This window comes from Crassostrea angulata, chromosome 1 (assembly GCF_025612915.1).
Source record: "Crassostrea angulata isolate pt1a10 chromosome 1, ASM2561291v2, whole genome shotgun sequence".
Taxonomy (NCBI): Eukaryota; Metazoa; Mollusca; class Bivalvia; order Ostreida; family Ostreidae; genus Magallana; species Magallana angulata.
The window spans coordinates 17,723,248-17,748,695 of NC_069111.1; the positions used below are offsets into that span (position 1 = coordinate 17,723,248).

A 25,448-nucleotide genomic window follows, 5' to 3' on the forward strand; every position below is an offset into this window, starting at 1 on the left:
AGGAAAAAATCTCCCTCTAGGAAAAATTGTTGACTTCTTCTATCGAGTTGAATTTCAACAAAGAGGGTCTCCTCATATCCATCTCCTTCTCTGGATTGAAAATGCTCCTATTTTTGGGAAAGCAAAAAATGAAGAGATACAAAATTTTGTTGACAATCATGCAACTTGTTCAAAGAATGATGACATTGCAGAGCTTGTGAATTATCAAACGCATCGACATGCTCGAACATGCAAGAGAGGTGGTAAAAATATCTGCCGATTCAATTTCCCCTTACCTCCTCTGCCAGAAACACTTATTCTTGAACCTCTAAATGATGACTGTTATGAGAAAAATCCAAATGTACAGCAACACTTTCAAAAAATATGTGAGCTTCTTAATGATGCACAATTACTACAGACCATTAAAACTTTTGGTGACCTTCTTCAAAAGTTAGAACTGACAGAAGAAAGTTACATCTTAGCAATAAGGTCATCTTTAAAGTCACCAAAATTGTTTCTAAAACAAGGAATAGAAGAAATTAGGATCAATTCATATAATGAACTTTTGCTTAGGGCTTGGGAAGCAAATATTGATGTTCAGTTTATTCTGGATGGTTATGCATGTGCTTCATATCTTGTCTCATATGTTTCAAAATCTCAGAAAGGTATGTCAAATTTACTCCATGATGCATGTGAAGAGGCAAAAAAAGGCAACTTGTCATTAAAACAGCAAGTCCGGCAAATAGGAAACAAATTCTTGACTCATGTAGAAATTTGTGCTCAAGAGGCTGCATATTTACTATTGCAAATGCCCCTTCGTTCCAGTAGTAGGACTGTGGTTTTCATCAACACAAGTGAACCAGCAAAACGCACATTTTTATTGAAATCCTTTGAAGCACTACAAGAATTGCCCGAGGGTTCCACAGATATAGAAACAGACAATTGGATTAAACGTTATCAGAGAAGGCCAAGGCTTCTCCAAAAGTATTGTTTAGCAGCTTTCGTGTCATCATTTGATGTTGTTAGACCTTCAAAGGATAAACAAAACCAAAGGAGTGATTTCTTACCAGAAGATGAATTTGAAGAGGTGAATGAAGATGAGGCTGATGAAAATGATGCCCAAGAAAATAATCTCATTTTTGAGAAGGAGTATCCTATGAATGATGGTTCAATTTTAAGACTAAGAAAGACTAGTAAGATAATAAGATATGTACGCTACAATAAGGAGCAAGATCCTGAAAATTATTTCAGAGAGCAGCTTATGCTTTTTTACCCATGGAGAAAAGAAGAAATAGATCTGAGGGAAATGGATGGCTCATACGAGACATGTTACAAGAACAATGTTGAAATAATTCTGACAAATAAGATGCCTTTTGAGTTGGACAATGGTATTACCAATGTTATAGAGGAAACAATGGATCATTTTCCTTGCAATCCAGATCACGTTGTTGCAGCAGAAATACAACACAATGAAGCAATAGATGCTGAGGAAGATGACAATGCTTGTCCAGAGTATGCGTGTTTCAATCCAGATTTGGCTGCTGTGGAATATGACCTTGGATTGGACTTGGGAATAAGTAGAAAGCAAGTGGAGAGAAATGATATCTCATTTAATTCAATGGGTAACTCTGAATACAATGCCCTTGTAAGATCACTGAATGATAAACAGAAAATTTTCTTTTATCATGTTTTGCACAAAATCAAAACAGATGATTTGCCAATCTATTGCTTTCTAACAGGAGGTGCTGGTGTAGGAAAAAGTTTACTGACAACATGCCTATTCCAAGCTATTACACGTTTTTATTCAAAAAAAGTTGCATATAACTGTGATGAGGTGAAAGCTATTCTATGTGCACCAACTGGAAAGGCTGCATACAACATTGGAGGTCATACGATACACTCCACTTTCTGCATTCCAGCTAACCAAAACTTGAAATACAAACCTTTAGATGCTCAGCAACTTGATAATATGAGAGTGAAATTTCGAAGCTTGAAAGTTATCTTTATCGATGAAGTTTCCATGGTTGGAAATAGAATGTTCAATTTTATAAATTTAAGACTACAGGATATCTTTGGAAAAGATTGCCCTTTTGGGGGAATAAGCATCATAGCTATAGGTGATTTATTCCAGCTGAAACCAGTGTTTGATGGTTGGGTGTTCGAAGATATTTCTGAAGGATATGGGCCTCTTGCAATTAATCTTTGGACAGATTTTTTTCAGATGTATGAACTAACAGAAATTATGAGGCAAAAAAATGATCAGGACTTTGCAAAATTGCTAAATCGACTAAGGGAGGGTCTACACACTGATTCAGACATTGACATGTTGAAAAGCAGAATTTGCAGTAGAGCTGATATTCTTGACATGAATTTTGTTCCTCATCTATATACAACAAATGCGCAAGTGAACAGTCATAATGATGCAGCCTTTGAAATGGCGTTACCTGAAAGTAAATGTATAGTATTGGCATTAGACATGGTAAATGGGGATGTTGCTGGAGAAATCAAAGAACGCATTCTCCAACAAATACCTAATGATCCAAGTAAGACAATGGGATTGTTTGAAGATTTGCATTTAGCAACTGAGCACCCTGCTGAAATATGTACAAATGTTGACGTGGAAGATGGTTTAACTAATGGAAGTCCATGCATTGTTAAGAATTTAGACTTCAGAGTTGCAGGTTCCAAGAGATGTAGCATAGTATGGGTGCTGTTTGAGGATCCAAGAATTGGACATGCTTCAAGATTAAAATACAGGCATTTGTACAATGAAAACATTCCAAGTACTTGGACACCGGTTCTTGAAGTGTCTAAAAAATTCACACTTGGTAGACATAAATCTTGTCATGTGACCAGGAGACAATTTCCCTTGCGAATGGCTTGCGCTAAAACCATCCATAAAGCTCAAGGTTCAACTGTCAAACAAATTGTGTTAGATTTGGGAAGTAGAAAGCAAGAGCATATGCACTATGTAGGGTTAAGTCGAGTCAGCAAATTGCAAGACTTATTTATCCTGAACTTGAATGAAAACAAAATTGCTGTGTCAGAACAAGTTGTAATGGAAATGAATCGTCTTCGTCTGGAGGCATCTTTATGGGCCTGTTTACCTATGCTTGAAAACTTGAACTCTGATGTGAAAATAATATATCACAACACAAGGTCTTTGCATTTGCATTATAGGGACTTACAAACTGAGAACAATATGCTTTCAGCAGATATAATTGTTTTAGCAGAGAGTAGACTCAAATCTAGTGACAAGAATGAAGACTACCACTTGCCAGGTTTTTCCATTCAACGTTTTGATTCAAATGTAAATCACAATAATGAAAGACCCTTTTATGGTATAGTTGTTTATTCCAAACTCCCCCTGAAAAACCTGAAGAACCTCTGTTTATGTGGAATTGAAACAGTAGTGTGCTCCATAGAGGTAAATGATGAAATTTTCAATTTAGTATTCTATTACTGTTCACCAAGGATTGCAACAATTGTCAATTTTCAGCTCTATGTCACATCCCTTTTCTATATGGGTCTGTTGAATGCTACACAACCTTTCATTTTGATGGGTGATACAAATCTTGATTATTTTTCCCACAAAGACCTAAAGTCATTAGCAGACCCAACTGGAATTTTGCTCCATCAGATAGTGCACAGTTGTACCACTGATTATGGTAGTTGTTTGGATCACATTTATACTAACAGGCCAGTAATGAATTATTCTCAGGGTATTTCATCTGCTACTTTAGAATCATTTTATTCTGACCACAAACCTATTGTTGCGTATATACCAGTGTAAATTTATGTGTTCTTAAAAATCTGTACTTAAGGAGAAAATCATTATGATCGAAGGTAACAACATGAGTGCAGAAAAATACACAACCCTTGTTTACGTGTATATTCAGTTCTGCAGTTCCTCTATAACTAAGTTTCAGTAAGAAATACAGGGAATCATACTCGGTTAACATCAATATAATATTAAAATGGTCTTTCCAGTTATATGCATTAATAGTTTACATATATTCTTTTAGATGCAGTACAAGACTCTAAAGGAGTTGCTGTCATGCAAGGCCGGTGATGCAGCACCATATCCGACAACAATGGTGAGAGTATGTGTAATCAAAGTTGGCCACACTGCAACTTTCAACAGCTCAAACGGGGAAAAAGGCCAGATGCTGAACTTCAGTGTCGCTGATGCTACTGAAGCCATGACGGCTACATTAAGTGACGAGACGAAGTTCAGCCAAATAAGAGAAGGACGCTCCCTCACTCTGAGAAATTTCTTGGTTAAAGGCACCCGTTTGGTTTTATCCAAACAGACAAAGATAATGGCAGGACAAATGGTCACCGTTCCAAAAGAACTCTCTTTGAAGGGAATCGGCCTCATTACTCCACAGTCACCAAAGAAGAGTCTGAAAGAAATTCTTGATGCCCCAGTAAAATCGATCTCCACTGTTCAAGGGGAAGTTGTGAAAGTAAGCATACATGTTTGTTTAAGAGATAAGCATTATTAAATGGAAAGTATGTCTCCACCCTAAATTAAGTTCTGAAAAATAAGTTCTAATATTAATGTACATAATTTTATTTAGAAAATGAAATAATACTCATAAAATGATTTTCACAGGATGAGGCCATCAAGACAGTACAAGTCAACCAGACGGAGACCAAAGTGAGAACGATTACGATACAAGATAGCGATGCGGAAATAGAGTTAACTCTTTGGAGGGAATTGGCAAATCAGCCAATTACCATTGGTGATTATGTAGAAGTGTCACACTGTGTTGTTGCAGAGTGGCAAAGAAGAAAAACCCTGAACTCCACCCGCAACACTGTAGTGAAGGTATCTTCTTAGCTAAAAATACATTTTCAGAATAACTGATTTCAAATTATTCAAAACGATTAAAGAAATTGATACCTGTATCATAAACCTCACTTTACATCCACATTATCGCTTCTTCAAATAAAAGCTGTCTGAATTCCTAACAATCAAGTCATACCCAATATATTTATTACTTGTCTTGGTTAATATGATTTATTTTGATAATTTAACATTTTTTCAATTTCTCTTTTTAGAAGACACAACCACAAGAGAGAAAAGTTACAGGGCAAGTGGAAGCCATTTCATTTGGAGATGCTACCTGTGAGGTTTGTCTTCAGGAGAATGGGATTTTCAGAGACTATGTCGTAGATATAGACATGATAAGAGGACAGTTGCAACGTTTTGGGGATGTGTCACAGATGACCGTCGAGCAGATGGAAGACGTCATTGTGCAGAGACTTCCGTTTCAAGTACAAATAACTGCAATTGGAATGTCCGTCCAAAGTATTCTGCTTTAAATTGTTTAAACTTTACAATGCCCTGAGTAGTGCCAAAATTGGGCCATGCCAAATTGCAGAACCATCAATTTCCTATTAACTTCAAACATTCCACATTGGATATAAATTCACAATAAACCTAAAAAAGTGAATAGAGCATGGGTCAGAGTGATTGTTTGAAATAAACTTACATCTGATTCATTTACTCATGAAATTCAGCATAACAATAATGTCCACCAATATTCCAAATGTTTGGTTTATTGTCTAAATTTCATTGTTTTTGAACTTGAACTAAAACTTAATACGAAAATATCTATCATTTACATTTGTGATGAAACTACCGGTAAGTGTTCAAAATAATTTGCAATTCTGATGCATAATTTCTTGTGAGTGCCAATATTTACACAATTTTCTCATTTTTTAAAACAGAAATAAATCTCCAAAAAATGTGCCAAATCAAAATTAAATGCCTGGAGAGAATTCTTTTGAGTTCAAAATGTTATGTACAGTTTTTTTTGTATGAAAAAAAAATCTTCTTATACATCAAACACTATAATGTTGCAACAGTTTTTTTTAATATATGCAATTGTTCCTAAACTATGCATTTCAACTCCTATTTGTGCCAATTATATTTATTTTCTCCTTAAAATCTCAAACATGTCAGATATTGTAACCATATTTCTCCACAAAATGTATATTCCTATTATTTTGTATAAAATATTCTGCTTCAAGTTAAACGTTTTTGTAAATATATCTTATGTTAGTGATGCTTGTTTATATTTTTAGTAGATGTGCTTAGACTATAAAGTATGTTGTAGTGTTTTGTTATTCCTATCATTTGTTTTTAATAATTCCTCTCCCCTTGAATAAAAATGTGCTCAGGTTTATCAAACCAAACCAAAATGAAACTATGATAGATTGTTAACTTTGTACTATACCTTATTATATACCAATAACTTGATTTAATATCAAACAAGGGAGATATTTCAGTTTTTCCTGTTAACAGTTATGCTTCCTCATATTTACAGTATTATTTTTTTTCCATAGTATTGTACTTACCGGTAGTTGTTTTTTTGTCTAGTGTTTAGTTACGTTCATCATCTGTTTTACACAAGTGCCTGCTTTACAAGTTATAATTTACAAGTCCATACTTCTCGCCCAATGTATTGTGTTTTTCACATCTCTGTTTTGCATGTACTATTTTTTACCATGCAGTTATTTTCCTTTTCTTATCCAACATAACATACATGTCCAAATTTGTTGCACATTGTAAAATGTTTTTCACATATGTCTGTACTTTTTTACCTTTCTTATGTTAAATTCCTTACAATGCAGTTCTGCTTTAAAACATATCAAAATTTGTCACACAATGTAATGTGTTTTATAACTTGTGAATATTTTGGATGTACATTTCTTTACAATGCTGTTATTTATAATATACATGTCCATATTTGTCACACGATGTCATGAGTTTTTCACATGTGTATGTTTTGGATGTACTATTCTTTAAAATGCACTTGTTCTTACTTTTCTAATCTGATATAAAATGCATGTCAGTATTTGTTGCACAGTGTTTTGCACAGTGTTTTGTTTTTTTTCACGTGTCACTTTTAAATGTACAATGTCTTACCATGCAGTTATTTTAAATTTTCCTTTTCATACCTGACATAATATACATGTCCATATTTGTCACACGATGTCATGAGTTTTTCACATGTGTATGTTTTGGATGTACTATTCTTTGAAATGCACTTGTTCTTACTTTTTTAAATCTGATATAAATACATGTCGATGTTTCAAATGTACAATTCCTTACTATGCAGTTATTATACTTTTCATATCTGACATAATATACATGTTCAAATTTGTTGCACCAAAGCAAAAACAATCATTATGTCCGAATGATTTACTTTTTCCTCACATTGTTCCATTTATAATAAACCTTTTGTGCCATTCCGACTTCCTCTGTTTATCAATGATAATAAATGAATACATTCCCCTTATTTTCTTCCTTATGTTGCTTACGCCCCATTGTTCAGAAAACCATAAAATCTGAGGAGAACATTTCACTGATCAATATTCACATTTACTTTCTTTCCCTCCATTAAATTGCATTGGTTGATATTTACGCATAACACAGAAGACCCAACCACCAAATCTGGTGTGTAGAAATACATTTAGTATGCAAAGAACATGAACTGACTCTTGTCGCAACTTCAAACCGGATCGCGACCTGATATTATACTTACGCTGATTAATATTTCATTGATGTAAATATGTTTTGACAGATAAATGAAATTTCATTGATTAATTTCTTAGTGTATTAAAAGTAAACTCATCAAATCACAGAAAGAAGAATGCAATTGTGTTCTTAGACTTTAAAACGCTTTGCACTATTTTTGTCAGCATAATTCGGCTGTTCCAATATCTCTTCCGTTAATTTTGCATTACTCGTTTAATAAGTCAAACTTTCTTTAAAAACAAATCATACTTGCGGGAATAAAATAAATGTTTAAACACGTAAATATTCATAAGAATTGAATAACTATTTCTTGAAAGATGTGGTCTCATAACTGCAATGGTGTATGCAAACAAATTATCATAATGCGCTAGCGCACGTTATTCAATTTGTACATGCACACACCGTTGCAGTTTTGAGACCACATCTTTCAGAAAATAATTATTTAATGCTTAAATGTTGACATTTCCTTTAAGTATAACAAGAAACAAATATGTTTAGTTTTACTTCTATAGGTTGTATGTCATAATACGGGTATGACCCATACTGGCTTAAGACCAAGTTCAAATAATATAAATCTGGTGAAAACTGCATTGATTAAAACAAGAGCAAATATGTATAACTAGTCTTGCCTATCCTTATCCCAATAGCAATAATGCAAAAAATAATTTAGTAAAACAAAATCACCAGCAATATTCAAATTAAGGATATACAGTTCAAATTTGCAATATATAGACCACTCTGTTATGGAGCTTGTTGAATGATGTACCACTAATAATCATTCAAAGAATACTATATGGCCTTACAAATGGAAGTCAGTCATGTACATTACTGTGTTCATTTCCCCATTCACAATGATACAGACTTGCACTTCACCTTTCAGTTGCAAACAATTTCATTTCTTAACAAATTTAACTCAATTCCAACACCAGTAAATGCAACGTATGTTGAAGCATTATATCCTACCTGTGTTCTCGTATTAAAAAAAAGATATGAAATTATGTTTCATTTCATTGTTCAGTTTGATGAATTAAGTGCAGTATAGAACCCACATTATGAAACTCACATTTCACGCCACCGTCTATCAGTACTATCAGTACTTTGATTTTTAAACCATGTCAATTTCACGTGTTAGTTCCAGTCAAAACAATGTGTATTGCCTCAAATCTTTATTTTTAAGAGATCAATGCGGCTGTTCCTAGGACCTCCCTAGCACATTTTCACTGCGTGTTTTACATAAAATATATATAACGAGTAGTAGTAATAATCGTATTAAATCGCCTTTAAAATATCAGGAATGTGATTCAAAGATATTTTATAAATAAGTGAAGAGTATTTCAATCCTAAGAAAAGGTCTGTCGTCTGCATATGATTTCTTTGATCGATACACATGTAAGTATTACTAATAAAACCGTTGGGGTTACACTGAAGAGCCGTCAAAATGACCTAGATCGTCTCTCTACAGGAGAACCGATCTGTTGAAATACTGGGCTGTTAGTAGAATAGAAATAAAATTCTTGTTTTCGTGAATGTTGCAGGATAACCTCCTCGGTCTCGAAATGTTGTTTGTCTTTTGTTTTATATATTTTAAACATCATTGGTACTTGAAGATTGCAAAAAAGTTATTATTAATGTAATATTTCACAATAACAACATAGAATACGTTATCAATTTATAAACGTTCCAAGTTTTCGGATACAAGTGCAATTCGTTTCCAACAAACCCTCTTTAATGTCAAGGAGATACGAATCGTATTGATGACAACCAACAGTTGTAGATTTATGAAATACAGATACATGTACCGGTATGGTATTTTTTTCAACGAAAGCCGTAAACAGAAATGCATTTCAGTTACCCTGCATATTAAAAATTATTTATTTCCTTCATATTTAATCAATTACTAGTATTGACCTTTCCCTTTCAGGAATAGCAATGGCTATGGTTGCAGGTGCAGTCCTGGCATTTTTGTTCGAGATTATCACCCTAATTCACTATAGAGTTATTACCAGATTGCACGAGATCGAAAATAATTTCCAGCAGTAAGTTTGTAATTCATAATCATTAAATATTAAAAGTTACATTTAAGTTTTGTAATTCAAAGAACTCAAACCTATCAATAACAATCTAGATTGTTATAGTTTTGAATTCTTTGAATTACAAAACTTCAATATAACATAAATACTAAATTGCAGTCAGCGTTTCACATATTAAGTGTTGACGTTTTTTGAGAATTAAAACTTTCAATCTTATAAAATGTTCTTCAAAAATGGGATTTCCCTAAGATACATTTGTATTTAAACGAATAGATATAAGATCTGTTTTAACTCAACAGATCGACGTCGTGTAACCCCTTTGTGCTTCCACGGCGATTACTGGGAACGTTTTTGTACCTCATCCGGGTAACTGTAGCATATCTCCTTATGCTGTGCGTCATGTCGATGAACGCACTGATACTGGTAGCAATACTGGTGGGAACCGCTATTGGATTCTTCCTCAAGGGTTTATTAAAGAAAAGGATTTACAGCAGTCAAAAAGACGAAGAGATTATTAACCTAAGCCTGCAAAACAAAGAGGAACGACCAAATTGTCGTAACACATCCGACCAAGCAGAGCCATTGCTGATTCCGAAAGGGCACTGTGGTGGAAACAAGACGAAAACAACAACTGCCTGAGATTTTTGAAAACAAAGAGTCAGCTTTATGACAACCACAAAATTGCAACGTGTTTTTTTTAAAAACCAAAAATGATAAATTTAAAGTTTAAGAAATGTACAAATTTACTTCCCGCATTCAGGTAATGGTGGAACCATTGTTAATTTTAAACTCACGATACCTAAAAAAAAAAACAGAAAAAGAAATAGAATTTTGATAAAACATTCTTTTGTATGAAACACGTACATGTATATAATTATTGTTTTTGGAAAATGTATTCAAGGAATTATTGAGCAACTTTGTTTATTTTGTACATCGATATGACGTAATAACTTAATTTAGCGTAAAAACAAGTTATATATAAAGCAACTTGTGGAAATTTAAGACAACGTATACACAATATGCGAAGCTTGTGCTATTTGTTTAACTCTTTAAATGGTCATTGCGTATTGTCTTACCATTTCGTATTGTATAATGAAACCTTTTCCCTGTACGGACCCATTTGTCCGAAACACAACTTTTGCAGTTTTGGTAAAAACAGAAGTACTAGAAGTTATATGGTTGGCTTCACAGAATTTCTGTGAGTTAATCGATACAAAATCATTTTCACAATTTGGGGAAGATTCCAGTTCTATATTTAAGAGACGTAATCTGTATTGTCTTCCTTGAAATGAACTGAATTGCCATTCACAAACAACATCCGGTTGATATAGACCATAAGATGGCGGGTTCTGAATTCTTCCAACGCCATTAACTGTGACATTATGACCGCAAGCTGAAATAATAAAAATGGTACATTTTCTGCAGAAACCTATTGCTTATTAGCAAGTATGAGAACTGAAATTTTACGATATTTTTTCGCTTTTTTGAAATAGCAAAAAGAGATTGTTCACGATGAATCGGCGACTAACATACCCGATCTTAAGGTATATTTGACGGGTCGTCCTTCTTCTTTATCAGTCAAGGTAGATAACTCAATCTCGTACCGGCGTCCTATATTTCGTCCTGTCGGAAACACAAACTCGTGGACACCTGGTGCCAACCTAATGACCTCTTGATTTACTTCCGGTAATATTCTGTATTTAAGGACGTGGTTATAGGAAGTATTTATGGAATTTTCCGGAGGATCCCATGCTAGCCCAATCACTCCGGGTGTATTGATCACATTCTTTACGTTTGGCTTCGTGTCTAAATTGATGTACAATGAAGATTATACCAGTCTTGGAAAAAAAACTGCCTTTTACTAACATTCAATTTTTCGTTTTTTTGTGTCACTAAACTTGTTTGAATGTACTTTGGTAAAATATATGATTTTCAAATACATAAGTTAACCACATAAAACAAAATACATGTATATAATTTTCAATGTGGGCATGTTCGTTTAATTTTGTTGCATATGGATGATGGTATGTCATGTAAAATCCAAAATATACTGATTTTAGGATTGATTGTTAACTATTTACCTATAGCCTCAATGGATAAGTTGAAACCACTATGTTTTATATTCGCACTGGACGATGATCTAAATATGATTTTTGCATCTCTGCCGACTGTGACGTAATATCCGCCGCTTGGATGTTCTCTGCAGAAGCGGTCATCGTTAAGCATGACGTAATCATCTGTGCAGGAAGTTGTGTTATCTGCCAGGTTGATGGCGTCAAAGTGAATTTTTAATCTTTGACCCTCAGATGCTTTGACATTCCATTGACACGCAACATCCGGTTCATAGTATTCGTTACGGAAGTAGGGAGAGTGAATTGAAGCAACCTTTCCATTTTCTGGTAGAACAATATCGTGCCCACAAGCTTAAATGAAAAAAAAATATTGACAGTCATGTATTCTTCATATCAGAACTATATTTTTTAGATTTAAAAAAGACTTCTTTTATATAACAGTATGTCCATGAATTATTTCCATATGTTTATAAAGTTATGTTATAATAAATGAAGTACTGACAGAACGTAATAAATACAAATATAGATGCAAGTACGTGTTAACACAGCATGACGCATTAGTATCTGGTAAATAATATCCGGAGTGTGAGTAACAGGAATTGCATAACCGAACCCAAAAATTGTTAGGGAACTTGTACAATGTATAATTATTATAAACATGTAGAAAGGTATAATGAAATTACGTTTAATTTAAAAATACGATTACTTAACATTAAAATTGCACGTTTAGTGCACAGAAATTAAGTTGTGTTGATTTGTCATGTATAACAGCTTTATTATTACATGTACATGTATAAAGATCAGTCTTGTCGTAAAAGCAGTAGCAAGTTAAAATAAAAGACCTTAGAAATAATAAAAATTAAGAGGATACATTGACAAAAGTTTACCGGAAACAGTTGATACACGTTCTGAGGTTTCTCCACTTCCGGACTTAGATAAAGCCGTCACTGTCATTTCGTACCGAGTGCCCGGATGATTGGCGGTGTAAACGTAGTAGGATCGATGATTTGGTGCTATTGTTATTGTCGAGTGTTTCTGGCCATTTTTAATTGTTAACCTGTAGCCCTGTCAATAATTATTTCATTTTATTTCAGTTTGCAATAATTTGGATTAAATTTGGTCCACATGTATCAGATTCAATTTAAACTTTTATTCTACAATACGCTGTTATGCAGTACACATTGAGTGCTTTGAATAGAATTGTGAGAAATTGATAATTATATTTCAATTATAGTTTTAAAATTTGTGTACAAGCATAGCATGCATCAATGCTATTCGTAAATTGTATGCTATGAGAAATTGAAATGAAGGACTAAATGATATGGTATGCTATGCTATGAGATTTGAACAAAAACGCCTCCATTTACAGAAGAGTTCCAAACATTTCGGAATAAAATGACAAAAAGCCAAAGTTTACCAATAATTTGAAATGTGAACATTTAAAAGCACTTAAAACTGGGTTTTAATGATGTTGTATGCTATGCTATGTATGCTACGTTATGATATGACGAACACGATTCTATGAGATTGTATGCTAAGCTATGAGATTCCATTGTTATGCTATGAGATCTAATGCTATGCTATGAGACTTGAATGCTATGCTATGCTGTGCTGTGGTGTATGTTGTAAAAGATATGCTTGACTGACTGTAAGCGTCTTACTGTTAAAGGGACACTTGTACAGGGTGCTATCCAAAACACCCTTAACGTATTCTCAATTAAAAAGACTTTCAAGTCTTGAACTTTTCCTGGAATGCCACTAGGAACTACAAGAATTAAAGAAATAAATATCAGTCAATACATTAAAGATTTACTATGCGTGTGCCACATTTCAATCATAGCACTGCATTTATAAAAATAAAAAAATTAAGTTAAAGTTTGCTGTAAATATATTTCAAAAATATTAAATTAGTTAGATAGTTTCTTGTTCAAATAAAAGCAGGGCTGTTGACTTACGTCGACTTTCTTCAGGACAAGGCTTTATTGTTGTTGTCGTTGTTGTTTTTGTTGTCTTTGTATTGCTTGTTGTAGGTGTTGTTCTTGTTGTTGTTGTAGCTTTTGTTGTCATTGCATTAGTTGTTGTAGGTATTGTTCTTGTTTTGATCTGTAACGTATGAGAGGTTGTGGAAGAAGACTCCAAAAGAGATGACGTCATGGGAGAGTGTGTCACATGACCCTGGGTTGTCGATGGTAGCTTGGTAGTTGACCGGTTTGTTGTTGGGGTACTTGAGGGGACTGGTACTGATGTTGTGACTGTCGTCTGCTCTAATCGTGCCCAAATTGGCAATGGTGGATCACCTTAATAGAGAAAATATGCAAAATTAAAAACAATTTATCAAAGACTACGTTTTATCTTGAAATTTCAATTAAAATAAATTTTGAAATTCAATGAAAACAAATTTTGATAAAAATATTTTAGAAAGTCGATCGGAATACAGTTATTTTGAATGAAGTACAAAAAATAATGATAATATTTACCATTTTCACAGCCATATAATTTGTTTATTTTCCAGATATCAACTTCACTCATTTCCGATCTCTGTCCCATATTTCCGTGTGTGTTGAATTTGGGCACCAGCGTAGGTTTTCCATTTATTGAGAAAGTAGTCGAACTATAGTGCATAATGCTACCATAGTCATATACAGTTCCCAAAGTATCCATAATGTTGTTCTGTTGCTTTGTGAAATCGCCTGTCCTATCTACAAAAATTCATAAGAAAGCAGATAAAACCTTATATATTTTCAAAATCGTCAAATTTCCCCCCCCCCCAAAATATAGCATAAACCTATAGCGTTATTGTTAAAGTATATGTATGCACACAATGAGGAATAATCTCTTATAATATTGAAAAAATGTATATAATTGGGAAAAAAACTTTTTACGATATGTACATGTACTAAAAGTCAAGATTTTTACAGTATGTTCATTCTACTTGAAAACGCACGAATAGCACATACAATTTTTAAGCTTCAAATGATGTTTTAATTAATGAAAATCATTATAATTAAAAAAGACTTCTTATTTAAAGAGAGAAATATACATTCTTGCTTTCTTCTGAATTGTGAAAAACAAACATTGGAGTCGATTCATCATAAAATTATTTTCATTATAAAAACAAAACTCTTTATAGTATTAAAAACTTATTCTAGTCTGTGTCGGATTTTTTAGTTAAACTCTCTATCGATAGTAGAAATCTGGGTATTAGAAACAGTGTTATCGAGTACAAATCCTGAAAGATGATACCGTTTTGAATATTTTCCCAGTTGACAAGGATGTAATCATCTCGGTCATACCGGCTCTGCTCGTGGAAAAACCCTACAGCGTGGTTCAACTCGTGCAATATGACACCGATGTAGTAACAGGAAGAGCCCAGAACGAGGTTTTGAGGTCCAGTGTCACGACCGATAGACGAATGACAGCTGAAAGAAAGGACTTGCTTTGTTGAAAAAAATACTGCAGATCGACTTTCGTTCCCAGATACATGCTTGCTTGCGGTACATTTGTTTTTTGTTTATGGTTGAGGTCAAGTTACATGTTACCAACAAAGTTCTAAATATCAACGTTTTTATTTGAGTTATAACATGTGTACATGTATTTTGATTCCGAAGAATTTCTGAAGTTAAGTATAGACTTGATTCACAATCACTCACATTCAGACAACTTGCACAAAAATCCACTGTGCTCGGAAACAAGGAAACACTGTTAGCTATATATTGTCAAGTGTTCACAATGTACGCTCAAACTTTCCGTTTAATTTATGTAATATGAGAATGTAAACATGTACCCCTCTCCGTCTTTGATGATGACATAGTCCTCCTCCTTCGTCCTCGGGATCCACCTGACACAGGACTGTACACTGTTGTACTTGATTATCGCAAACTGAATCACGGCCAAACCTTTGTCATCTTGAAATTGATAAACAAAAATTCTGGTGTGGTCTGATGGTGCATTGATTTATAGACTGAGGTACATGTATCAACGATCAAAAATCAATCGGTTCAAAGTCACCATTGGAATGTGTAATATTTGTATTAGTACATCTATTTGCCACAGATAAATTGTATTGATCTTCAAAGTCGGATCTGTAAAACGTTAACTTATTACTGTTCATTTATTACATGTATATTGTAATATCTGTTTAATCCAATTACTCACTTATTCCATTCTTCTCAATGATATAAGGGATAATGTTATTTTTCCACTTCCAATTTTCGACCCGTATTGCATTTCTTTTCTCTCTCTAACATATTAATGAAAATAAAAAAGTGCAACAGTTACTCTAAAAAAAATTGTTTATCTATCATGAAAGTGCAATGTTTTGATCATATTGGATGAATTTTGTTCACATGCAATAAATCAACGGTTTATTTATTAAGATGGTAATTTTTTCAAAGTTCATCGCCTGGACAAAAGTGCTAAATTTAATACGGCTTTTGTGTATTGTATGTAACAAATTGTACATTCAGGCCTCCTCCGTATATTAATCAACTTTCCTCAAGTCAATGCACAGCCGCAAGTCTAATTATCAGTTTTGACTTCAAATTCTGCACTTTTCGTATAAGGATTTGAGTTGAGGACTGAGTTGAGTGATTTAAAAATTCAAGTCGATGCCGAGCTTCCCCCTCCCCCCTCCCGTCAACAACTGATGATAAGGGACTGCTTTGCGTCATCTAAGCTGAAAAATCGTGAGTTCGTTGTTAGTTAATTCCGCGGCTATAATAAATATTTTTCAAAATTTCAGTTATTTATGACTTTATTAATATATTAACTTATCTAAGTTATAACAATTTCTTATAATCATGCAAACACCGCTCTCGCCCCAACAGTACATGCACGTTATTTGCGTCACTGTTAAACTCTATGTTACAAATCTGATTCGTAGAATTATCACAGACAAAGACCCTCGAAAATCTTAATACATAAATACATAAACAAATATTTCTGTTCCTCAAAATTACGGTCACATTATTACTGTACAGAAAGATTCTAATGAACCGCGTATCGTCTTTAACAGACTATCAGTAAACAAGAGTTTAGCCCGGGGCCCCGGAAAAACAAGAACAGCTGTAGCCTCGTAATATTCACGGTGTTAAATTATGTGTACTTATCTCAATATAGATTAATAGTAGTAGTAGTAGTTTATTGGCGTATACATTACATACATTGCCATAGCATACAATTTAACAGTACTTTGTGGGTACAGGTGGGAGGCAAGTTATATAAATATATATAAAAGGTATAAAGTGGATGAAAAAATATCAAAAAGACCAACAAAGCAGTAATTATATATAAACTTGATTTACGCTTATTCACGTCTGATGGTAAAGTTGTCCCTCTTATTAAAAGATTCGTACACATATTTACCCAGTTTTTTTTAACATAAATATAGAATCAGAATTGAGTAAATCAATAAATTTTGCCATACTTGGTCGTACATAGAAGTATTTCTTAATATATAATTTCCTTAACTCCGTGTAAAAATCACACACACACAAAAAATTAATGTGTATTTATCCGAATACAGAAAATAAAGGGTAATTCATATCTATTACAAATGACATGCCAGTTATGCATGTGCACACATAGTGGTGTTTACTTTACGGAAAAATCATGAAAACAAAAAGAGATAAAAATGTTGAAAATTTCTTGCTTACATAATTATTCCTTATCTTATCAATAAAAAAATGTTATGCAAATTGACTTCACATCGTATAATGTAAGCTTAGTGAAGAAAACGAATTAAACATCCAGATAAAAATAAAACTTTAAAAACGCTTGAATTGATGTACTTATGTTATACTTATGTTGTTATATATATTTGTGGACTACTTCCTGTTTGCAAATCGTGAAAAATAAGCAACAATAAAAAAAAACATTTAGGATTACATGCATTTCAGAAAAAAATAGTCATAAAATTTCTGGCACTGAAAATTATAATTCTTATACATGTGCACTAAGAGCTTCTTTCACCAATATATTCGTAAAGAACCAATTTTAAAAAATGCACTGATATCTCGGTGATAATGGTATTTTTGATTAATATACAATATTATATAAATAGTGCCTGTTTGGGAGGGTAACAGTTGAAATTGACACCCCGAGAAAACCATTGTCAACCGACGCGAAGCGGAGGTTGACAATGGTTTTCGAGGGGTGTCAATTTCAACTGTTATCCTCCCAAACAGGCACTATTTATTTTGTTATACTGAATGTCTTTTTTAAAATTTTTAAGAAAATTTTACTGCTTTTATATAGGAATAACGTGAATTCTACAGCGAACCGTACGCGCATAATTTTCGCGCATGTAACATTTTTTAATGTTACCCGTTGCCAAGTGCGTTGCTAACGCTGAGGGTAATAGTAAATATTATTAACTGCGTCTTAACCAATCAGATTTCAGTATTTAACATGAAAGTATAACAAATAAAAGTAATGTATACATACCGATGCATGTCTAATGATATCGCCCTCGTAAAGATTATTCAAATTCCGGGACTCTGTGGACATACAAACATATCGCATTTATTTCATTTTGGGTTGATTTGAATGAAAATAGGTGAATTGAATATATAAAAGACTTAGTTAATAAACATCTATATATAATAATAAAGAAGAACTCTACCCATGTTAGCTTTGACAATGATGTCCATGACATTGGTATCTTGGGGTAAATCCCCTGTGGTGTCATTCGTTTGACCTACAGGGAGAAAAAAGGCGTTGTCTTATGAATTTGAAACTAATATCATAATGTGTCCAAAACTTTTTTAATAACTTGACTGTAATGTTAATACAATTAAATCATAATTATACATACCATAGCAAGGCGTCCCATGTGTAACCTTTCAGAAGAAAAAAAACCCCAGATTTTGAATGACGTAAATAAATGTACATGGTACATTGCAACCTAATTTATCCGATGAAAACACATATAATTCATGAATGTTCATTACAGACAGGCGCAATGCTCAAAAGGGTGAAAAAATCCTTTTGAAAATATTTGCATCTTTTTAAGTTCTTTATTTTTCATTGATTTGCCATTCGTATCATTTTTTTATTTGTTAATGTTTTAATAAAAAAGTTTCAAAACTTACTGTCTCGAGGCAAAGCGCCAAGGCCACAACCAAATATCTCATTGTTTAAATCTTTCGGGCTAGCTACATGAACATGAATAAACCTTCATCAGGGTCCTGCAGATGAGTTTGTTTGTCAACAGATAAGCTTATGTCCGAAACGAATTTCGTTCTAATTTTAAGCAATTTGTGATAAAGTCCAGTGATACGCAAAAATCTTCAAATATATACAGGCTGATTACTGAAACACCGGCCATCACGCATAGGATAGGTTTTAATTTTATTATGAATTCAAATGACGACAAGCCATAATGGACAAGCTTAGTTGTTCAGGCGAACAATTGCATAATTTAAGTTGTTGAAAACCATGGACTTTTTGTGTTTTTATGAGCATCGTTTAAAATCCGTATTTTATTACATAGGTTGAACTCTTTGCTAAAAATGAAAGAAGTATATATGATAAGAATTAAATTTGGCCTCCATGATTCGCCATTTTTTGAGTGTTTCGGGTACAATAAAATGTTAACTAATTTTTTAGAAGAGTTGATATAAAATATATTTTTCATCTATTTGATTGATTAATTTGCACTCTCTGGCAGTATATGACGTCAGAAATCACGCCATTTCTATAATTCAATCAAAATCGGCCAAAAATTGACATTTTTCTTATCTATTTACGAATGGGAAATATAGAGCGCATGCTTGAACAAGGAAAATTTTTTTGTCACTTATTAGTCTTGGCTAGATACATCTCTGATTAAAATATTTTATTTGTTCAAGAATGCGCTCTATGTTTTCGGAAGGAAAACCTGCTTGAAAACAAGCTGTTTTAAGCTAAAAATGCAAATATGGCGGGAAAAGGTTGTCTTTATAATGTCATATTTCTAAATTGTGGGCACTTGAACCAAAATGAATATTATGTAAACACATCACATACATATCTGTACTAAGAAAACAAAGAATGATAGAAAAATGACGATGTTCATTTTAGGGGGCCATTTTCGACCCTTATCATATATAGTCCTTTAAAAAAAATGTGTTCATGTGTATGTGTAAAAGAGATAGAGAGCAAAAGAGAGAGAGAGAGATAAATAAGCGTGAAAGAAAGATATGATAGCAAGGGGGGGGGGGGGGGGGAACAAGCGATGAATAGTAGTAGAACAAAGTTCGTTTCCTTTTTACTTTGTGGTCAGTCGTTTGAACTAGGACCGTCGAAGATATACGGTCTCAATTCGCTCATTAAGATGTGTACGCCTGTCACGGTAGATTGCATTTGTATGTAGTTCAACACCTTTGAAAACCATTGTCTACCGAGTAGATATGTAAACGCTTTCATAACGAGCATGTCCAACAAGGTCACGTGATACTCGATTGGTTATTTTCACATGCTAAAAAATATAAGCTTTAAAATATGATTTGAGCAAGGATCCTTTATCAAGCGTCAGGTAGGCCTAATTATTTTATGATCTCTTAAGTATATAAATTTATTAAATGCTTTCACCGCTGCTATCGGAGTTTTCCAGTTATTTGAATATACTTAATTAACGGATTGTAAACACCGGTAAAAGACAATATAAATGATAAACCGTCTTTTTTTGCTAGCTTCTTTATTATATATTAACTCAATGAAAACTGCTAGCACATAGTTATATCGATATGACTATTTTCATTGTAGTTCTGTTGTTATAACAATAACGCCTAATGTTTTCTGATTTAAACTTAATTTGTAAAATGCATTGTAATGTTGTTTTTTTTTCTTTTTAGATATGATCTACTTTTTTTTTTATCAATATTAAACTCTTTTTGCAGAGGAACAAAGATGTTTATATCAAAATTCGGACTTAAACTGTCATAAGCCATCAAGTGACCACTCTATTTTCAGAGAAAACCCTTTTTGAAATTTCAATTGTATGTTATCGATGACAGATAGTTTAATAACATGTTCAGATTAAGCTCTAAACATTTTTATTTAATTTTCATGAGTGAATCAATTAGTGAAATACAACATAACTAGCATTATGTTCTTATTCGTTCCACTCAAACGAACATAAATAATTTATAAAATAAAACACAAACACGTATATTAGGATGTGAAGCGCTCTGAAGTGCAGTTTACTTATTTATGAAATTACACAAATCTACATGTAAATGCATAGTTTTCTTCTTTATCTTCATTTCTACAAAATAAAACAATATTTTAACATAATATTCCAATAAACATCAAAAGCAAGGGCGGGTGAGTGGGAATTAAGTTATCTCCACTGAGAAGAGCCTTCGAATGGCTATATAACTTTCCGCGCTAACATCGGTCAGTTAAAACCCGTGCAATGAATATTTAAATGTCACCTGACAAGGTGACCAACAACTAACCGATAGATTACAGTTCTAAATAAACACGAACACGTGTTATTCGAACCTTTAATAAATACATATACAATAGGAATGGAGGATAGTAGTATATCATAAATTGCTACTTGTACCATATGTATGTATTTAATTGCGAGCAATGTTACAAACTTAATTATAGAAGTCGTAGAATTATAGAAGATTATATAAAAATAATAAAAAAAACTTGTTTTTAATCACTTATAAACGTATAAGTTAGATACCATTCTCCTTCTACTTTTGTCTCTTTTATTTATAAACAAATGTAAATCACACTAATAAACAAACTTAAATTTCAGGTATGACGCTTAGGCTGGTCACAGTTCTTTATGGACTATTTGGGGCAATATACGTCACTTCCGGTCAACAGAGAAATGGTAATCTCTCTCTCTCTCTTTCTCTCTCTCTCTTGTTGATATTTAACTCATATTTATCTAACATCCGATATCTTATTTATTATCTAAGGCAATAATGGACCCGAATTCGGATTTGCAAGGCCGCTTAACGATCCTAGTGCAGTTGACCCGGATCCATTTGGAAGGAATCTTTTCTCCGGTTCTGAGTCCATGCCTAATCTTGAAAGCCTCGCTAATGTGCCATTAGATTTCTTGGGAGGAACTACCATCAGGCCACCACATTCTTCAGTTAATAACCTGTTTGATAATATCACTCCACCTGATTCATCTGGAAACAATGCGTTATTCTCAAATGGAAATTTTATTGATGACATGATTTCAGGGACGAATTTCCAACTGCCCCCTGGAACCAGTAATGATATTCCTCCGAACAATACTATTCGTGTTTCTGATTCTGTAACAGACCGTCAACGTGAAGCGTCGCCAATAGGACCAGAATTACCGGATCTCCGTTCTATGATGTCAATGACTGGTCAATCATCGACAACTCAGGGGTCTTCAGAATTAACTAGGAACCAACCTAGTCCTAATGCTAATACAATTTTTCACCAGAACTTGCCACACGAACAGCTGCCTCCTTCTTTAACCAATCAGGCAAATACTGCATCACCCGCATCTTCTGTAATTAGAGATTGGTTATCAATTACTTCAGGACAAGATCAACTTAACACTCCAGTAAATAGCAGTCCTGCAGATACACAGCCTTCATTTCCTTCTTTTCCTAGTAGTCGGCAACCTTTGACAGATTCTTTAGCACAAAATAGCAACCAACTCCCTGCTCAAAACAGTATGAACAGTATGTTAATTCAAAATAACCTACCGGCGGATCGAGCTGCTAAATCTGATATGTGGTCACACAACTCATTGTTCAACAGTCCAAATTTAGGCGAACCGTCTGATGTCTTTGGGAATATGAATATTCCAATCAATTTTCCATTGGGAGGGAACATTGCTCGAAATGGAATTGGTGGACAACAAAGACAATCAGTGTCTGATATGGGCGAAAATAGGATTCATGTAAATCAACCACTGCGCCGAGCTCCTCTTAACACTAACATTAGACAACAGGTTAACAGACCTCTTTTGCCACCTCCGCGATCAACCTTTCAGCCTAGAATTCCAACGAGTTTACCTCAATTTTCTAATGTACGACAACCCATCGTAAATGAACTAGGTGTGTTCCAAATAGGAGGCGGGCCTCCAATACGGGGACGTCCAGTACAGGGACGACCTCCATTACAAGGACCTCCAATACAGGGGCCACCAGTACAGGGGCCTCCATTACGGGGACCTCCATTACAAGGACCTCCAATACAGGGGCCACCAGTACAGGGGCCTTCATTACGGGGACCTCCAATTCAGGGATCTTCAATACAAGGACTCCCAGTACAGGGACCTCCATTACGAGGACCTCCAGTTCAGGGACCTCCAATACAGCAAGGTCAAATAAACCCGGGCAATGGAATTGAGCCGCGAACTGTGGCTAGAGATATCTTCCGAAATCCTTTCAGAACAGTCCAAAATGTTGTGAGTAGCTTTAGAAACGAACAAGGAAACAATTTTATTAGCGCAGATTCTGCAGGTATAACATCACCTAGGTTACCAAATATTCGCCCTAACTTTATAGATTCACAAAGAATTCAGCAACAACAGCAACAAGTTTTTACAGGGATCCAGCAACAACAATTGCAGCCGACTGCAATGAATAGCTTTGCACCACTACCACAACCATTGCCAGCACAGAGGACATTTCAGAATACCGTAGCCCAGGGATCAATGATTGATTCACAAAATAGACCAATGCCAGTAAATAATTTGGAAATTCCTAATTTTAACGGTCCATCTATACCAAACTCGCAATTTACACCGAATTTAATTCGTTCGAATATTCAACGAAATCTTGGCCGCACTAGTCCAAACTCAATACCTGTAGAAAATGGCAACGCAGTGCGATTTATAAACGATCAACGCACCAGGAATTTAAATACACAAGTCTGGGACGGGATACAAGATAGGTCTCAAAACTTTGGAAGAGATCCAACGATGTTATCAAATAATCAGATAGGACAGCGATCTATTAATGCTGCATTTGTGACCACACCTCAGTTTCGTGTTAATCAGGGATTACCCCAATCGTTACGACAAGGCCTTCCAATTTTTTCACGAAGACAGCTAATTCGAATTCCAAGCAACGTTGCACCAACACTTCGTCCTCCCTTTCGTCCTTCCCAGCCGACAGCAAGATTTCCAAACCCGTCTCAAATCCCCTTGAACAGAATTCCTTTCCAAAATTCTCCGACGCGACCTACGTTTCGGACAGAACGTCGACGACAGAGGCAGCGCGGGCGACAGCCTGAGACTCAAAATCAACTTCAACAAGGTGGGCCTCCTTTCGATCTTCTCGATCCTCTTCTCTTCCTTCCTTTCCAAGACTTTCTTCTAGATCCTCTTGCCTTTGAACTCTTCGACAACTTCAACGAAGAAGCTCTCCTCTATCTTCAAGATCCATCTCTGTCTTTGACAAACAATCTATTTAATCCGACATTAGACATTTCAGGCAGACGAACCTTCCAGAACCGAAGACGACCTCAGTTTCCTAGCCGACAAATGCCAAATCAGATGAGAATCGATATTCCTCTCAACCCGCAAACAAATAATAACCCTTTCGGAATACGACAGATTGCTCCCCCAGTCTCGCCCATTATAGCGAGCGAAGAACTTCCTTTTATGGGCAGTGGGTTTTTCAATCCTCGAGTGATGATGTTTTCTGATGTTGAAGTCAAGCCATCGTCCAAAAAAAGAATTAAGCCTGTCTCAAAACAAAATGCTACACAAAATTTATTAGAAAAAGCTACTATGCAAGGACTAAGAAAAATTGAATACATTAATACACCTGTTGTGAAAGAAAATAGAGTATTTTAATGTCAAAAATCAATTCATCGTAACTCTTTTACGGTTATGTTCAGTAATGGTGCTTTAAAATTGAATTTCGTTTTTAAGTGGTTATGAAGATAAATATTATAGAACTTTTCACTGTGGGGCAGGTTAGGGTGGGTGAAGGGTTGAGATATCTTAGGGACCTCTATATTAGCTGATGTACATTGACCAATTTCAAATCAATTATAAAACACTACATGTATGTATACTTTTGAAATCAGAAAAAAAATTACTGGCGCGAATGCTACACTTAAATCAACATTCTTCTTTCGTCGAAAACCAACCAGCAATCAGGTTTATTCATCCATGTATAAAATACATATTCTTAGTACATTCACATATTGATGAAACAAAAGCCGTTGTTATCTCGATCATTAATTATCATAATATTAAAGGCGAAGTAAATCTATCGGGGTATCTTGATATATCATGATCAGGGTAAATGAAATTATACCATATTTAAAACATGAAACATCACTGCACTGCATTTTTGATAATATCGAACATATATTATATATTAATATATATTCTTATAAGAGGGTTTTAAACACGGGACTTGCAGTCCAATAGGTTACGTTTTATCCTACTGTGCTATGTTGATTGACAAGGATTATTAGAGATTAACAACATTATTTTTGATTATTCTTTTTAATAAAAAGAAAACAAGTCAAGATTTTTTCTATTTTTATACGTAAATAATGTGCAGACTGCGTTTATAAAACACAACTTTCTAGTGAAATTCATTTACATTTAAAGTGACAATTGGCGGTTTATTACCAGTAAAAGGGTTGGATATTTTTTATATGTTTTCGGTAGTCACTAAATGTAAGCGATATAAGCGGCAAGTCTTGATCTTGAAAATATTTATTATACGACTCACAAAATCTAGATTGACACACTTCTGTTGTATAATATCTTTGTGGGAAAGATATTAAGAGGCTCTAATTGGAGTAAATTTTCATTATTGTCATCCTGTTTACAAATTGGTTTAAGATTGAATAAAATAG

General features: G+C 34.1%; 4 protein-coding genes across 5 annotated transcripts in view; 3 read left to right on the forward strand and 1 right to left on the reverse strand.

Moving 5' to 3' along the window:
• Positions 1 to 6,296, forward strand: part of LOC128157904 (uncharacterized) — a 10,845-nt gene extending 4,549 nt beyond the window's left edge. The window contains exons 2-4 of the mRNA XM_052820564.1: positions 4,005 to 4,448; positions 4,598 to 4,813; positions 5,047 to 6,296. Coding sequence (XP_052676524.1) covers positions 4,005 to 4,448; positions 4,598 to 4,813; positions 5,047 to 5,310 — 924 coding nt within the window. The 3' untranslated portion in view covers positions 5,311 to 6,296. The remainder of the gene's footprint in view (positions 1 to 4,004; positions 4,449 to 4,597; positions 4,814 to 5,046) is intronic.
• The window catches only part of LOC128157913 (uncharacterized), a 24,468-nt gene extending 14,128 nt beyond the window's left edge, over positions 1 to 10,340 (forward strand). The window contains exons 4-5 of the mRNA XM_052820575.1: positions 9,453 to 9,567; positions 9,861 to 10,340. Of these exons, the coding sequence (XP_052676535.1) occupies positions 9,453 to 9,567; positions 9,861 to 10,200 (455 nt within the window). The 3' untranslated portion in view covers positions 10,201 to 10,340. The remainder of the gene's footprint in view (positions 1 to 9,452; positions 9,568 to 9,860) is intronic.
• LOC128157888 (uncharacterized) lies at positions 10,203 to 18,851 on the reverse strand. Of its 2 annotated transcripts, XM_052820560.1 has the most exons (15): positions 18,725 to 18,851; positions 18,448 to 18,472; positions 18,256 to 18,330; positions 18,078 to 18,130; positions 15,789 to 15,873; positions 15,418 to 15,538; positions 14,877 to 15,052; positions 14,111 to 14,332; positions 13,589 to 13,930; positions 13,295 to 13,398; positions 12,521 to 12,698; positions 11,643 to 11,984; positions 11,095 to 11,367; positions 10,638 to 10,954; positions 10,203 to 10,360 (listed from the first exon to the last, which is right to left on the reverse strand). In XM_052820560.1, exons 1-15 carry the CDS (start codon positions 18,764 to 18,766, stop codon positions 10,352 to 10,354), a joined length of 2,364 nt encoding a protein of 787 aa, XP_052676520.1. In that variant the 5' UTR covers positions 18,767 to 18,851; the 3' UTR covers positions 10,203 to 10,351. The 2 variants fall into 2 exon arrangements, with proteins under 2 accessions (XP_052676520.1, XP_052676512.1); XM_052820552.1 differs by lacking the exon at positions 10,203 to 10,360 and having other exon boundaries at positions 10,532 to 10,954.
• Positions 18,852 to 21,389: 2,538 nt separating this feature from the next.
• On the forward strand, positions 21,390 to 25,440 carry LOC128190281 (uncharacterized). The gene is made up of 3 exons (XM_052862280.1): positions 21,390 to 21,465; positions 21,554 to 23,884; positions 24,053 to 25,440. Exons 1-3 carry the CDS (start codon positions 21,390 to 21,392, stop codon positions 24,424 to 24,426), a joined length of 2,781 nt encoding a protein of 926 aa, XP_052718240.1. The 3' UTR covers positions 24,427 to 25,440.
• Positions 25,441 to 25,448: the final 8 nt, after the last annotated feature.